Genomic DNA, 17,641 nt, shown 5'->3' with positions numbered 1-17,641 from the left:
AAAATGGGACATGCCATGGAGAGAGGCTGTAGAGAAAATTTTCAGGACTCTAACGACAGGAACCTAACTCCAACTAGTTTAAGCAAAAAAGGGGATTTACTGGCAGAATTCTCCGATAGCTCACAGAATTAAAAGAAAAGATGTAGAGACTTGGAGCACTTGGGGAATATCAAGGATAAGAAGTCAGTGCTAAGTGCCACGAGGATTCTTTCATTCTGCCTCTTATCTTGGCTCCTCTCCAGTCTCAATATCTTACGGTTCTGTACTGGCAGGTTTTTTTCTTTTTTTTTTTAAAGAAAGAAGCATTTCCCTTAGTTTCCAGTTAGAAAACTTGAGAGTTAAACTTCAATGGGCACAGCCTTGTCACAAGCCCACTCCCATAGCTCAGAAGAGTAAGGGCAGGGCTACTCTAATTAGTATTTTTCCAACAATCAGTGAAAATGGGGGGAGTCACCAGTTCTCTAAAAGAGAATTCTGTTCTGAAAAGACTAAGCAATAAACCATTACTGGCAGGCAGGGACCAACTCATAGAGAGCTTTTTATGTCCCACTGAATAACATGGTCAGACTAGTATTTTAGAAAGGTAAGTATGGCTGCATGTGATGAATGAACACAAGGAAGTAAAACCGTGCAAGAAGAGAAAGCAAATAATTTATTTCAAAAGATTATGTGAATGAGGTCTAGGTCAAGGAGAGATGAGAAGAGGAAAGGAGGGGTTGGAGTTGAGAAACGCTAAGGAATTAAAAGCAGGGCTTAAGGGTTAATTGAATGTGTAGGGTGAGGCTAAATGTAGGATCAGACAACTCACACACTTTCTGTTTTGAATGGTGGAGGACAATGGTTCCATTAGCTGAGACAGGGAAAACAGAAGATTCAGGTCTGAAGGAAAGGTAATGGTTGTCTTGGCCATTTGAATGTGGAATAGTTGTGGGCTTCTGGAACATCCATATATGTGTTAGGCAAACAGCTGGGTATAACTATGATTCTGAAACTCTGGGACAAGATCAGGGATAGAAGTATCGACTTAGAGGTCAATAGGTAAAAGACATGAAAACAGCTGACATCACTAAATATAAGTGAGCAGAGAGAAGCATAGTGGATAATGGTTACAAAGCTGAGGAAGAGTAACATTACAGGGTTGGAGAGATGCAGATTTCAGAGAGGAGTCTTACAGGGAATAGTCAGAGAACAGGAGAACCATGGGAGCCAAAAGAATGGATATTGTAGTAGAGTGATTGAGACAGTGTAGGGACCTGGACCCAAGAATAGAAAATACTGGGTGGTTAGGAAGCCAAGTCCAGAGCAGGTGGTCATAAGGAACACAGGGTAAATTAACTGCAAAAATGTCACCACTCCTACTCAAAAAACAGAGGCGTAGCTGATTTTATCTTTCCTCTAACTGCCTGCTTAAACTACTGACCCACACAAACATTTGACCAAGGTTTGACTGCTCTACAATCTTCCTAGGATGGTGGTAATGAGCAGTTTACCACATTGCCCCTGCAGTGTAGGCGTGAACAGAGTTCAGGCACTAAGGCTGGGAAAAGAAGTCACCTGACCCTGAAATGAAAAATTCTTCAAGTCAGGCCTTTTTCAAAAAGCCCACCAGCTTTATCCTCAGCTTATGAAAGCAGAGCAAGCCCCCAAACCAGTTCAGAGGAACTTCCTTTCCTCTGCGTGCCTCCCCTGAGCTGGAACATAAGCTTAACCAAGTCCACATGGAAATTTCTCTGGGATTTCCTCTTGATTCCTATCTTGGGGAACCCAAGAACCCCAATGCTGGTTAACAGCATCCAATCCATTCAAGAGGTCTAGTTGGAGGACATCACCCATTAAAACTGGCAATATATGGGTCACTGATAACATTGGCAAGATAAAAATAAAGGAGTGTTTGCTGACAGATGTTATATTTTAGGTAATAGTGGGGCATTTACTTGGGAATGCCCAGAATTGAAAATAATAAGAGGTCTATGCTGTTGAGTTATTTTGAGTCATTGTTGCATCGGTAGTAGTTAAAATCATGGGTGTGAGGTATCTCAAGGAGAGCATGAAGGGTGAAAAGTCCCAAGACTGGAACTACGATAGAAGAAATATTTAAAGGGCTGAGTGAGAACTTGTAGGAAAGTCAAGGAAGGTTTCAAGAAGGTAATGATGAATAACATAATGTTCGCTCCCACTGGAAGGCTTCTTGAGAGAGTGAGGTTAGTAGGGGTGGGAGAAGGTTACATGTGTCTCACTCCCACCTATAACTAAACAGTGAAGTTTTGAAGAGAGGAACTACTGGCTGTTGATATCCCCTGGGTTAATATAGAGGTTCTATAGAGCTGGTGTTCAATAAATGTTTATTGGATTGACCTGACTCGTGAAAGGCTGGTGCATGTGTCATTGTGAGGCACCAGTGAGGCTGAGTGAGGAAAGGAGGATGTAAAGACCCTGAAAATCAGGCAGGAATTTGGACTTGTAGTACTCCCAAGAAAAGACTGAAGCCCCTGCACAATTTTACCAGTAAGGAAACAGAAATTTAGAGAAGTGAGGAGACTACTTAGTGGTTATTAAATGACAGACTCAAGGCCGAAGGCTGGATTGTTCCTCCCTCTTTCTCCTATGCCACAATGCCACCAGGTAAATTTCTTTCTTTAGTGGAGTTTTTAGACTGAATCAACATTAAAATTATATTAAATTTGGTTTTTGATGTGGAGGTTTTAGGTTGAAGTGATATTATTAAAATTATATCCTTTTGAAAAATATTTATTGAATATAAATAAATGTCTTATACATTAAATATCAAGAAATATTCAGTACTGATTACAAGTCAGGCTGTAATACTGAGGGAACCACAGACTTAAAACACCCACTCATGACATAGTGATAATTCCATTCCCATACTGGACACAGTAATGATTACTCACTAGACACAACAAAACTCATCATCAAAAAAGACCATCACTTTGCCAACCTATAGTATCACAATAGAAAATGATTTTGAATCATAATATGAACAGTCCCAGTAAGCTCATCTGCCTTGTCAATTTATCAGGTCAAATTGAGATTGTGGAGTTATACTATCACCAAATCTAAAAAGTCCCATTTCCTTGATTTCATTTCAAAATATTAGTAAGTAATGAAATCATATATACCTACTAATACTTTTACGTAAGTTAGTCTTTCATAAGAGAAAAGGAATAAAAATTTAGTACAAAGAAAGCATCCCCCAAACACTGAGTCTCTTAATGAGAAAAAAAAAGAGCAATGTAATTAACTTTTCCTTTAAAGAAAGGAAAGAAACCTTAATCTGTTATGGCAAATTTGGAAAGATAAATATTTCCTAGTCCCAGAATAAGTATTTATTTTACACCATGTACTTGAATGATGCAAGTCTATGAAGCAGGGATCTGTGGCAATCCAAATTCATCCACCAGGACTCCATCCTGTAAAAAGGGAACAATGTTTAGTGCCAATATTTTTCAACTGATAAAAAAAATGATTACACATACTTAGCAGTTAAAACGCATCTCCAAGTGTTTAATCAATGAAAATCAAAATCCCACTCAGAAGATGAGAATGAGATTTTTTATGAAAGATAAGGATGGAAGTGATGAACCGGGAAAAGAACTGGAAGAGATCAAAAGGGGTGATCATTGCAGGGTGAATGAAGAGTAAGAGAGAAAGAGAAATTTTAGTGTAAATCTAGAAAGGGAAAATGAGGCTGGGAGCGGTAGTCCTTGCCTACAGATTTCCATTTTCACTCTGCTCTCTAAAGTGAACAACTAACTTTTATAGCCTCCCAAATCCTTGAAGGAGCAGTGCCCAAACTTATAGGCAGTCATACCACTATCAATTAAGAAATCGTATCCCAACAGCACTTTAACTCAGGAACCTATGACCTTCTAGAAGTGGACATAACATACATGCTCCAGGGAATTAAAAATGTGGGCTATGCCACTATTAATAAAAATTATTTCACATGTGCTGAGCAAATGCAGCCTTTGCACCTGGAACCCTGAAATGGCCAGAGGTGTGGGGTAGACAGGAAGGGTATAGTTGGGGAGGATAACATTCATAGAAATCAGCTATAGCCCTGGCTGGTGTGGCTCAGTGGACTGAGTGCCAGCCTATGAACCAAAGGGTTGGCGGTTCAATTCCCAGTCTAGGGCACATGCCTGGGTTGTGGACCAGGTCTCCAGTATGGGGTGAGTGAGAAGCAACCACACATTGATGTCTCTCTCCCTCTCTTTCTCTCACCCCTTCCCATCTCTAAAAATAAATAAATAAAATCTTTAAAAAAATCGGCTATAAAGGACCTGAGAAATTACCCACTTATCGCTTTTTGCAGCCCCCATTTTACAGGTGAAAAAACACTGATGTGATTCAGAGAGAAGACATGAATTGCTAATTTGCTCAAAGTCACACAGTGAATAAAGGCAGAGCTGAGACTGGCTCCCACTCAAGGACTCTGTCAACTATATTATGCATACTCAGTGTGCATGTTGGGAGATAAGGCAAACACCAAGACTGTAAATGTCCAGTGGCAACAAAAAAATGACACACTATACCAGGAACTAAGATGGAATGAAAACAATTTCATATGCAGCAAAACTTTATCTACTTATAATAATAATAATCATGTTGCTTTGGACAAGGCTTTAAGTTCCTAAAGCCCTTTTTACATACAAGATCTAATTTGATCTACACAACAATTACGTGAGATCACACCTGTATTTTACAGATGCAAGAAACAGAAAAGTACAAAGCAGCTAAGTGGTTTGCCAAGGTCTTACAGTCAACTGAAGAGACTTAACCCCTGCTTCTTTTACTGTATTGAATTAGAATCTTTCTACATTAAGTTTTATACTTAAAATTGTTAATCCCTAGTTTATAACATCCACCCTACAATTAACCAGTGTGCCTGGAGAGTAGAACCCTTTATATTGCTGCCTAGCACGGGTTCTGCATGTGTTACTGATGGTTTCCCAGGAAATGTCTAAAACCTGCAATTGGCACGCAGTGCAAGTTCACTATAAGGTTAATTTGTAATATTATACAAACTGCCATTGTATAAAAACATTCCTGCATATCCATGACACTATTTATACTGCCTGTCCATAATCTGATGCAGGAAAACTGGGCTTTCAAGGGTACCCAAAATAATGACTAAGACAGTCTTTCCTTGTTCTACCTTAAGAGCACCTTTTGGGTTCCTAGACTGGTGATCAAGCACAAACCCTTATAATCTGCATAGAAAATATAAATAGAAGAAACTTTCACCTTATTCTTTGTATCAGTGGGAACACCTTCTGGAATTGCAGGTGCAGATGCTGCTTCATCCAAGTAAGAACTGTCTTCATCAGCCAGAAGTTCATCACCCAGTGCATCCAACTCTGAAATCAAAATAGTCAACATTTCAAAAACATGTAAACAAAAAAACTAGTAGCTCATGTTAAGAAAGCCCAATTATTTATAAGATGAACATTTAAAAACAAAGGATAAGGGATTATTAATTTCTATTTTCAAAATAAAAGATTAAAAAACAAAACAAAAACAAAACAAAATAAAAGATTAGCATTATAAGAAATTTTCAAGGGAACTAACTAATGTAAAATCTATGAAAAATCAAAATCAAAATAACACAAACAAAACAATCATTCCCTATGGATTTATAAGGCTCCAGTCTTCACGAGAAGACTCTGGAGTTATCAGTTGGCCAATTCAAATTAGAAAATCCTGACAATGAATGTAAAAAATTCTCTCTCATTTATTGATGAACTTGAAAGAAGACAATGAAAGTAGGTAGGAATTGTAGTACACAGAATGATCATTACACGAAGTCAGGCTTTTAAAAAAATTCTATGGTAAAATGAGTAGAAAGTGATCAGGAGGAAAGACAATAGCAGGCAGAGGCTCATTAGCGGAAATTCCAGATGGGAAATAAAAAATTAAGAAATTAGTGGGAGGGAGGTTCTAGACAAAAACAGAAAATAGAGAAATGGAACAACAGTAATGTTACAGGGGTATCATGTCACAGAAAATCCAGTGTAATGGTTCTGCCATCTACCCAGTTACTCATGCCAGAAACTGACAAGACATCCTTGATACCTCCTTGTCCCTCCATATCTAATCAATTACTAAGTCTGTCCACTCAACCTCCTAAAATGTCTTCATCTTTTTTCTTAATCCTCACCCTAGGACACGCTTATTGATTTCAGAGAGAGGGAAAGGGAGGGAGAGAGACGGGGAGAGGTACATTGATTGGTTGCCTCTTGTTCACACCCCAACTGGGGAACATACCCACAACCCAGACATGTGCCCTGACCTGGAATTGAACCTGTGATCTTTCAGTTTACAGGATGACAATCCAACCAACTGAGCTACATCGGCCAGGGCAAAATGTCTTTAATCTGTTCACTTATTTCTCTTTCTGCTACCACAACCTTAGTCTCAGACACCATCATCTCTTAAACAGATTGCATGAATATTTTTTAAACAACTCTCACTGAGGCCACCCAACAACCCTTCTCATTTTTTCCTACTCACTCCTACTCATCCTTCAAGTCCCATGCCTGTCCCCCACTCCCAAATATGAGGTCTGTCCAGAATGTATCCAGTTATGTAAAATGAAAAATAAAAACATTTATTGAAGATACAAGATACAAAAACACTGTATATATGACAATGGTGCCTCAGTCCCCTTCAAAGTAGGCACCTTGGGACCTCACACAGTTCTCCCAGTTGCCATCAGCTGCCCCATCATATTTTCCTGAATCTCATTGATGGTCTGAAATCTCTTCCCTTTCAAAGGTGATTTTAATTAGAAGTCATAGGACACCAAATCTGAGCTGTAGGGGGACCAAGTCACTTGGGTGATTTGATGTTTTGCCAAAAAACTCTGCATTAGACATGATGCATAAATGGGTGTGCTGTCGTGATAAAGTTGCCCAATCACCCGTTGCCCATAGCTGCAGCCTTCTGAATCACCTGAATAGTTTCCGCAGAGGAATGTTCAAGCTTAATGCAAAAGTCTGATGTAGATTCCCTGCTCTACTCACTCATTTTGAATGCGTCGACCACACAGTACACATGCTCATTCAATGGCATCTACCACCCCCACTGACTAGTGCAGTGAAGTAATCATTGTTCACGCATGTGCATTCCAGTCCACTCTCCTTGGCTGCTAGGTTACATAGATACCACGCAAACCATTCTTGTTATAGTAACAACGGCTGGACTTTTTCCAGACAGACCTTGTATGTTAATATTCCCCAGCTATGTGCTTCATAGTACCCCATACTTCTTCAACCATTTGTGCTCTTGTAATTAACTACTTGAAAGAAGCAGTTTCTTACCCTGCTCAAGAAGCGTCAGGAATGAAGGGGTTATATCTGTTTTTTCCAATGCTGAATCCCCAGCACCTAACAGTGTCTGGCATATAGCAGATGCACAGAAAGTATTTGCTAACTACTGATTCTTGATCTGCACTGCTGTTCTTAGGGAGAGGACTCCAGGTGGCAAAATGGGGAACAAAATCAAAAGGAAAACAGCAGGGAAAGGCAGCATTTAGACACCAAGCACTGGGTCAGCAGAGGCCTTTGCGAGGACCTTTAGAACTTGTCCCTCCCAGAATTGCTGGTGGAATATATAAGTTCAATTTGGCTGCCTCACACACTTTCTTCCCAAAGACTGTACCATGAACTATCTCTCAAGGAAGCCCCACAGGAATTTTCTCTATTTGGGAAAGGGTCCTATGCAGCTGCTCCTTTCAGACTCTAAAGCTAGATATGTATTGCTTTTCCCGTAACTTACCTGCTTCCAGGTCATCTTCATCTAACTCTGGGGTGCCGTAACTACGACTCAGTGCTTCTTGGATTTCATTCGCATCTTCCATCATATCCTCTAGCTGGTCTTGTAAATCCTATAGAAATATATGACAGAATTTTTATTCATTTCTTACCACTGTTCTCTACCTTTGCCCCTACTCTCCTCTGAATCTCAGAAAGGAGTAATTCTTAAAAAGATGATGTACAAAAAAATGCAGCCCTGGCTGGTGTGGCTTAGTGGATTGAATATCGGCCTGTAAACTGAAAGGTCACCCGTTTGATGCCCAGTCAGGGCACATGCCTGGGTTGAGGACCAGGTCCCTGGTTGGGGGCGTGGAAGAGGCAGCCAACTGATGTTTCTCTTTCACATTGATGTTTCTCTCCCTCTCTTCCTCTATCCCTCCCTCCCTCCCTTCCCCTCTCTCTGAAAATAAATAAAATCTTTTAAAAGATACAGAACACATAGTAAGTTCTCAACAACTGTTAGTTCCCTCTTTTACCCCAGTCCTTAGCTACTGACTATTTTTAGTCAATAGCTGAGCAGGGGATCCTCTAATGGACAAGTTCAAGAAACTCCTAAATGTCCCTTCTAATTAAAAGCACAAGAAAGTGAGCTTAAAGAATTATTTAAAAATCACATGTTTGAAGAATTTCCCTAACAATAACTTTAAATGTCACCGACCTATGTAATTCTCCTCCTGTTTTTGGTGGTAAAAATACAAACTTAAAGAGGGACAAAACTGGTGATCTTGTATTTGAATTTAAGGTGCCTCATGGAAATCCAAAGTCTCACTGCAAGAATAGATGTTCATTATCTCCCTGTCATTACAGAAAGTTTACCTGAAACATTATATCAAGCAACAGTTACATTATCAACATTTTTCTAATTGATGGAGAAAAAGAGGTAATTGAGACAAGCAAATGACTCTTCTTGAGTTAGCCAAGGACTGCCTACATTTGTAAGAAAGGAGGCTGGTCTTGTAAAGCAGAGACAACTGGGTTGTATAGAAAGTTATACTGGGCCTGCCATGGTTGGGGAAACACAAAGTGGATTCAGGATAGGCCTGATATCTGAGAAGAATCTGAGAACTGGTATAGCATAATAAAGGGCGGTTAGTAGTCAAACATATCCAAGCTAAAATTTTGTCATTACTCCATGAAAAGTAATGTCTCTAAGCCTTAGTTTCTTCATCTGTAAAATGGGATTATTAGCAGCCACATCTCATAGGGTTATATAAAGATTTATTGCAATAATATATGTCAAGCATTAAGCACTTAATACTTCATACCTTCTACTATGCTAAGGATGTGAAGAACAACAATATACTCCTCACACACTGAAAATTCCATATAATGGGGTAGTGCTGACATTGCAGAAGGCCCAAACCAGCATCACTTACCCTTCAGAATTTCTAGAGCAATACAAAACATCTGAAAACTCCTTGCTGGCCCCAAATCAGAGGTTTATTTTTCCAAATAAAGGGTGGAAAGTAAAATAGAAAAAAACATTAAGAAAACAACACACCTTGCTTTCCTGCATTTCCAAGTGTCAAACTACCACACTGTACATATGTAACATTTTGCTATGAAAAGAAGCACTGGCTGAAACAATTAAGAGTGAAAATAATGTAAACTAATCAAGTCAAGTCAATACTATGCTATTACACACCAAGATAAGATATTCTTCCCAAATCATCTAGGAATAGGCTTCCTAGCAACAGACTCTAGGATGGACACAGAAAAAAGTCATCACACAAAGAACTGATAGACTCAGTATTGGATAAACAAAATAAATATAAATAAGTGCAAGCATTAGACTTGATGTGCAGAAACTGAAAAATAAAAAAGACAGAAACAGAGTTATACACATACCCACACAGAGAGGCAAAATTTAAAAATGAGAGCTATAGGCCCTGGCTGGGCAGCTCGGTTCATCAGAGAGTGGTGCTGATACGCCAACGTTGCAAATTTGATCCCTGGCCAGGGCACATACAAGAATCAACCAATGAATGCATAAATAAGTGAAACAACAAATGGATGTTACTCTCTCCCTCTCAAAAAGTCAATAACTATTTTTTTAAAATTAGGGCTATTAAAACAAAAATATTTCACAGTATTTTAAGAAAACAAATGAAATTCAAAGTATAGGGTCTGGCATAAATAATGCCCCTGTTTTATTACAAAATCATAAGCTTGTAATTCTGTAACATAACAATATCACACTCAAGCACACAATATGGCATTTTAGGTGAAATGTTCAAACTAAAACTAAAAATTATTGCACCCATATTATTACCACACCAACCACACTGAGGCAGGCGTTACTTCAGCCGAACCCTGGCTATAACCCAACCAAAAACAGACAGACAGACAGACACACAGACAGACACACAGACACACACACACACGAGTTAGAAAAAGAAGCTCTCCACCTGTCATGTGGGCATACCTATTACGGGACAAGTAAAGGATAATTAGGCAGGGAAACAAACAACCACAGATGAAAGATGGAAAGACATACACAAAACCGCCCCCCAGAAAAACCAAAGTTTCTATTTTATTACATAGCTCTAATTAAAAGACGAGAACCCTAAAAGCAAAAAATAAAATTCAATTTCATTATATTTGATTATCAAGTAGTAGTATACAAATAAGATAAACATACATATAACATATTTCTCAGTAAATCTTCTGGAAGATATCACTAAGCTTAATTCCTTGGAAGCAAAGACTGGTGAAGAATTAGCTGGATGGCCACAGGCAGTCTAGGAAGGAATGCTCAAAAGCAGCAAGAGAGAAGAATGCTGTCACTCCTCACTCTTACAATGTCACTCCTCACTCTTACAAAAGACTGAAAGACTGGCACCGCCAGAGAATACCTCTGCAGAGACAGTGAAATGTTGGGTATGTAGTAAGTACTCAACCAACACTTCTTGAATTGGACGGAACTACTTTATGTCCTTTACTAGCCTCTCATTCATTTGTTCATGAACCATCAAATTCTTTCTGTGGCCAGGCATCGTTCAAGGCACTGGGGATACAACAATGAACAAAATCAAGGCCCTACACTCATACAGAGACATTCTACTCAAGTGGTAGACATAAAGGGCGCCATTGTATTTTCAGGAAAGTCTCTTCAACTCTGGCCAGTCACCACTCCCTCCCCTGCTACCTCTGCTGGCCACCTGGGCTGGTAACATGAGAGGTGAGAGGAGCCAGGCTCTTAGGGCTCACCTCCCAGACAAAACGCAATCTCAAAAGAAATGCTAATTTTGAGGACCTAATGACATTATCACAAATCTAGAGAATTACTAGAAGAGGAAACCAACCTCACACCAGGAACTGTTTTAAGCACTCCACATATATATGCTCACTTAACACTCACGACAATACTAGGAGATGGGCAGCAACATCACCACTTACAATTGAGGAAACAGACTCCAAAGTCATTGAGTTAGGAGTAACAGGAAACCAGGTGCTTATTTATCAGTGCTAATTATGTGCCAGGCATTGAGCGTGTAGATACACCAGCTCGTTTATTCCATCTTCGTAACAACCACCTTTGTACCAACCATATGCAGGGCTCCAACCATATTAGGAGCCCTGCAACATGGAAAGCAATACCTCTGGTACCCTGTCCCAAAGTTACTTATTAGTAGATGGCGGGCCCAAGATTCCATTCCTCTTTTCTGCCCTTCCCCTCACATACACATTCATTTGGATTCTTTGAGAAACCAGTGAACTCTTGCAGAAACCCTTATTCGTCTCACCTCGATCTGGTCAATTTTCACTTGCTTGTATGCTTTCTTCATCTCCTTTACTCCCAGTTTCATAGCATCAACCTAAAAAAAGGTTAAGAGAAAACACAATGTCTGAAGGTGCCATGCTGGTTAAACTGTCTTTTTAAAAACCATGGGAAAGGGCACAAGAGTACAAAAATAAAATAAAATCGCGAAGAGGTGCTATGCAAGTACCGTGGTCTTGGTGTCCTTCAGTGACTGGATGGTGTAATTGGCTTGCTCCATGTTAAACGACTGTTGGGCGAGATTGTCCCGCTGCTGCTCGTACCTTTTTAGAGTGAATCGAGAATGGCAAATGTGAGCCAGACCGAGATACTCAAGAAGAAAGTATCTCTAATACTAAATAAGATAATTTTCTTTAAAAAAAAAAAGTTTTAAAATTAAATACAGGAAAATTGGCCAAAACAATCACTAAGCCAGTGATTTTCAACTTTTTCGTCTCATGGCACATATAAACTAATGACTAAAATTCTGCGGCACACCAAAAAATACAATTTTTGCTGATCTGACCAAAAAAAAGGTACAATTTTATTTCATTCTTACCAGACAGCTATTGTTGTGTTGGCTGTTGTCATTTTTTAAAATTTGACAATCTAAGGGAAAAGAGGTCAGTGCCGCTGACTGAATAGTTGGGTATTGCATGTTTTAAAAAATTCTTGCCTTGGCTGGCTGGAATATTATCCTGTAAACCAAAAGGTCGGGGGTTCCATTCCCAGTCGGAGCACATGCCTGGGCTGCAAGTTCAGTCCCTGGTCAGGACATGCAAGAGAGGCAACCAATAGATGTTTCTCTCTCACACTGATGTTTCTTTCCTTTTTTCCCCTTTCGCTAAAATCAATAAGCAAGTCCTTGGGTGAGGATAAAAGAAATTCTGTGGCATACTGGCAGAAAATCACTGCTCTAACCAAATACCATTTGATGTATCCCTTCAGTTTTTTTCTTTTGTATGTATTTCAGTTACAGCACTATTTTCCATTTGAAATTATAACACTTATTGCTACAAAGTCTCAATGTTTGTGTCTTTATAATGTTTTACATTATTTCCTATACTAAATTCTGAGGCAAAGGTTCTTCATATATATGAAGTGAAACTATTTTTCCAGTAGACTGAACTCCTTGAGGACAGATATTTTATTAATCAGGTATCCATAATTAGGTAATCAATCTGACCTAATATAATGTCTAGAACTCAAAATGTTTTTAAAAATAAAATAAAGTTTTATATTAAAGTATAACACTACCTCAAAGACTTAGATCATTAATATTCTTTTATTTCTATCCTCACCCAAGGACATTTTTTCATTGCTTTTTAGAGAAAGGAAGGGAGAGAAACATCAACGTGAGAGCAATATCAACTGGTTGCCTCCTCCACATGCCCAGACCCAGGACTGAACCCACAACCTAGGTACCTGCCCTGATGGCAACCTTTTGGTTAACAGAGATGACACTCCAACTAACTCAGCCACCCAGGCCAGGAATGTCATTATATTCTTTACATAATATTTGAAAACCATTTAACTATCCAATCAGGAGAAAAATGGTCAATTATGGTGCAGGCAAATGGTGGTAGAGTATTAAAAAGTATAGTTTCCAAAGAATATTTAAAAGAGCAAAGAAATGCTCATGATATGACGTTAAGTGGAAAAGGATACTGTACACACACCATTTGTTTTCTTCTTAAAAATTATGTGCATATATATCATGGATGCTCAAGCACAGAAAAGACACTGTAAGAAATCATCATTTTAAAGGTGGTTATTCCTGATACTAAGAATTTAGATAATTTTTTCCTTTTACTCATGTGTATGTATTTTCCAAGTTTCCACAATGAACATGTATTTATTTATTTATTTTAAAGATTTTATTTGTTTGTTTTTGAGAGAAGGGAAGGAAGGGAGAAAGGGAGAAAAACATCAATGTGTGAAAGAAACATCAATCAATTGCCTCTCGCACACGCCCCAACTGGGGACTGGCTCTCAACCCAGGCATGTCCCCGACTAGGAAACAAACTGGTGATCTTTTACTTTGCTCAACCAACTGAGCCACACTGGTCAGGGCTGTATTCTTTTATTAAAAACAACAACAACAAAAACAACTTAAAACTTGCAATGCTACCGATTAAGGAAGCAAGAGTTTGACCACACTATCACCACAGGAGGCATTACCATTTCTTTTTCCAATTTTGTCTAATCTAGGAGTAAGATGGCATCTGAGGTCTTATAAAAGTCACTTTATAAATAGGGAAAAAGATAGTATTAACAATCTTTCTGGTTCTTTAGTAGTTGATTACATCTGACCTCTACAGCCCTGCATAAGTCCCTTCAGCTGGAAGCTCACAAGGGTAAGCAACAAACATAATATTTGGCTTCTGCTCAAACACTGGGATATGGTCACCTAAAACAAATTAAGGACCCTTAAATCTCCTGGTGGGAGGGAACAAATATTCAAGATTCCCAATTTTACAGACAAACAAATTAAAAAGGTACACTCTGATTAAAATAAATAATGGGAAAACGAAACCCTATAGATCTGGGCAGTCCAATACAGAAACCACCAGCCACATATGGTTAAACTTAAATTGTTAAAACTAAATAAAAGTAAAGCTCCAATTCCTAGTCATACTAGCCACAATTCAAGTGCTCAACAGCCATCCATGGATAAGAGCTACTGAACTGGACAGTGTAAGTACAAAACATCACTAACATAGCAAAAGTTCTGTTTAAACAGATGTTGCTGAATACACAGGTTGGGTTATGGGGGGACACCCATCTCACTATGTATGTAAACAAAATTTGTAATTAAATGAAGAATGTTTATAAAATGGTATAAAAACCTGAAGAAATGGGAGCTCATTTCTCTTTTGGTCAAATCTGTGAAAGAAAGATTATATCTATAACTTACATCCGCTTTTGCTTTAACACCCGCAAGGCTTTCTGCTTGACCATATTCTGAGGAGAAAAACAGATTTCAATGAAAAGAATTAGAAAACATACATATGGTGAAAGAAATCTCCCATATCCCAAAATGTATGTATCTACATACTCTCTTCTTCCAAGCAGCAAATATAGTAGCTCCTGGATTGTTCCTTACCTCCCCAGCACAGTCTTTAAGCCTCAGCTCATCTCTGCCTTTGCATCCCACATCTCAGTGTATGAACTGCCTGCCTTTTTCCTGGAGCATATTAGTTCCACCCCCAGCTCCAACAGTGCTGATTTTTGATATCCATTTGCCTTAGGAGATTCCCAACTTGGACATCCTGCTATCCACTCAAACTCAACATGTACTAACTCCTCAACCTTCCCTCTCCTTAGAAATTACTAACAACAGTCCCACCAATCTCTCAGGTCGAGAACCTTTATATCATTCTTACCTTTCCTCTCTCTGTTGTCTCTTCGTGACCACTCATCTTATTACTGATTTCAGAACTCACTTTTGTATGGATTCATGTCATTCTCATGACTAGCCCCCATGGTTTAGGCTTTCATCTCAAGTCTAGAGGACCTTTCTTGCCTCTGGTCACTCTTCATTCCATGTCATCAACTAAGATGGCTGAGAAAAGCCCCTTGTCCACTTTCCTTTCTATACTGCTTCATAAATTATTTTATTGTCTCCTTCATTGAAGAAGTAAAAGCAGATATTACTTCACAGACAATAATAATACCAAACAGCCCTGGCTGGCGTAGCTCAGTGGATTGAGCGCGGGCTGCAAACCAAAGCATTGCAGGTTCGATTCCTAGTCAGGGCACATGCCTGGGTTGCAGGCCACAGCCCCCAGCAACCACACATTGATGTTTCTCTCTCTCTCTTTCTCTCTCCCTTCCCTCTCTAAATAAATAAATAAATAAATAAACAAACAAAACCAAACATTTACTGAATGTTTCTATGTACTAGACACAGTATTATAAAGGTCACATGAATTACCTCATTTAATCCTCACACTATAATACAGATATTATCCCCATTTTGATGGGAAAACTGAGGTTCAGTGATGCTAAGTAACTTCCCTAGCTCAAATGGTTAATAAGTTATAAAGATGGAAGCAAAGAAGGTAGTTTCATATCCACAGTCCATGCATTTTAATACAATACTCTATGTTTCTACCCAACCAGAAAAGGAAAATAAGAAATTAAGTGACTTTATCAAGGCATAGCTAGTAGGTAGTGAAGGTGTTAATAGAACGCTGGTCTCCAGGCCCTAGCTGGGTAGTTCAGTTGGTTAGAGTGTCATCCCGAAACGCCAAGGTTGTGGATTCAATCCCTGGTCAGGGTACATACAAACATCAACTAATGAATGTATAAATAAGTGGAACAACAAATTGATGTCTCTCTCTTTCTCCCCCTTTCTCTTAGAAAATGTTTTTAATTAATTATAAATAAATAAATAGAACACTAGTCTCCAGATGCCTAACTCAGCGCTCTTTTTCCCAGTATGCCACTCCTTGATCAGTCTAGTATACCTATCCACTAACATGACCAGCCTGGCAACTCATTACTTCTGAACATGGCTCAGCCCTTCTCTCCAGATTGCTACTTTCTCAAAAGAATATGCTAATTCCCATACACATGCTTTTGAACATTTGATCAGTGTCTTCTCTCCAAAAGATCAAAATCAGTCTCCCTCTTATATCTGGCTACAAACTCCCTTCCCTGAAGGATACACCCTCATGTAGGTTTTCTCCTGCCCAGCTAATGCTGCCTTCTGTACCAGCACCTACTCTCACAGGTGCTTAAGTCAGGCTGTCACAGCAGCTGCTGACTACTTACCTTTGCAGGACCTTCTCTCATCTTCTTGATCTGATCCTTGTACTTCACTAGTTCAGCATCGAGTCGAGAAATCTTCTTGTCAATGGATTCTGCTCTGCTGTCCACCTGGAGGGGAAAAAAATCAAAGGCAGTTGTAGCTATATACTTACATAAGGGGCAGGAAAGGAAAAAATATGGAGGAAGAAAAATAAAGAGGATCACATCGTTAAGGGTGGAAAACTGTGGTTCCCAAAGTGAGGTGGGATTCCCATAGAAACACTGGGGGACTTTTATAAACTCTACTCCACCCCTCAGATTCTGATATTCCAGGATCTCCTTTAAGTACGTTTGGGCAGAAAAATAATTTGAGACTCACTAGGTTAAGCTGAAATTTCTCTAGAATCAGAAACCAGTCAGGCTGGGGACACAACCAAGAGGTATGTGAAACGAGTTAGTGTCCAGTGGACCCTGGCTATGTGGAGGATCAGGGTTGTGAATTTTGTTACTGAGATTTAGGATCCAGACACAGATTTGTTCGCCTAGGATATCAAGCTATGGGTCCTAAAGTGAGAGAAGGAAGAGGGATGAAAGAGGGGTAAGGGGTCTGTCTGGACAAGGTGGAAACAATATATGGGCCTACGGCTAGCTGGTTTAAAGGGATAAAGAAAGAGCGAGTGGGCGCGGCAGTGGGCATCAGAAGGGGTGGGGGGCCAGTTAGGGAAGACAGTGATGGGTCAGGGGTCTCTGGTTTGTGGCGTCAGGAATGACCTGAGTAGTAGAACGAAGGTGGAGTGAAAAGGGCCGAGGTGTAATGGACCCAGGACTAGAAATGGGGTGGAGGAGTAGGAGCCGGGAGCTGGGGTGGTAGGTGGGGTGAGGAGTTTCAGAGGCTCCTAGCCTAGTTATATGTGGTCAAGCGCGCACCGTGCCAATGCAGTCAGTCAGGCTGGGCGGCGGAGCCTTGGGTTTCGCTTTCCCGAAGATTCGGTTCATCTTGACCGGCCGCGAAGAAAACCCAAACACTGGAGCAAAGACCAGAAACGGAAGTAGAGAACCTCCGCCTCTGCCTTGACTTCCGGCTCCCAGTGCGCAAACGCAATGTGCCAATCGGAGTTTCCCGATCCTTTCTCCGGGTTTTCAGCTCGGCCTTCCGGGGAAAGAGAGCTCCAGGAGATTGGAGGCACTAGGTAGAGTCAGCGTGGGGTGTGGCCACGCTTGGCGATATGGGGGCGTGGCTTCAAACCAGCAAGGCGGGGCCTCATCTGAGTGGGTGGGACCCAGGGGCGGC

The 17,641-nt window shown here is 39.9% G+C and overlaps 1 protein-coding gene across 1 annotated transcript; it reads right to left on the bottom strand.

Moving 5' to 3' along the window:
* Nucleotides 1-2,732: 2,732 nt before the first annotated feature.
* Nucleotides 2,733-17,471, bottom strand: CHMP5 (charged multivesicular body protein 5). The gene is made up of 8 exons (XM_045841024.1): nucleotides 17,278-17,471; nucleotides 16,375-16,479; nucleotides 14,513-14,559; nucleotides 11,786-11,879; nucleotides 11,582-11,653; nucleotides 7,798-7,906; nucleotides 5,266-5,378; nucleotides 2,733-3,428 (listed from the first exon to the last, which is right to left on the bottom strand). The coding sequence occupies exons 1-8, from the start codon at nucleotides 17,344-17,346 to the stop codon at nucleotides 3,378-3,380; spliced, it is 660 nt and encodes a 219-aa protein (XP_045696980.1). The 5' UTR covers nucleotides 17,347-17,471; the 3' UTR covers nucleotides 2,733-3,377.
* Nucleotides 17,472-17,641: the final 170 nt, after the last annotated feature.

This window comes from Phyllostomus hastatus, unplaced genomic scaffold, assembly GCF_019186645.2.
Source record: "Phyllostomus hastatus isolate PE091 unplaced genomic scaffold, TTU_PhHast_1.1 phas_contig_34, whole genome shotgun sequence".
Taxonomy (NCBI): Eukaryota; Metazoa; Chordata; class Mammalia; order Chiroptera; family Phyllostomidae; genus Phyllostomus; species Phyllostomus hastatus.
Note: the sequence above shows the minus strand (reverse complement) of the source record. Positions and strands in the feature narration are given on the sequence as shown.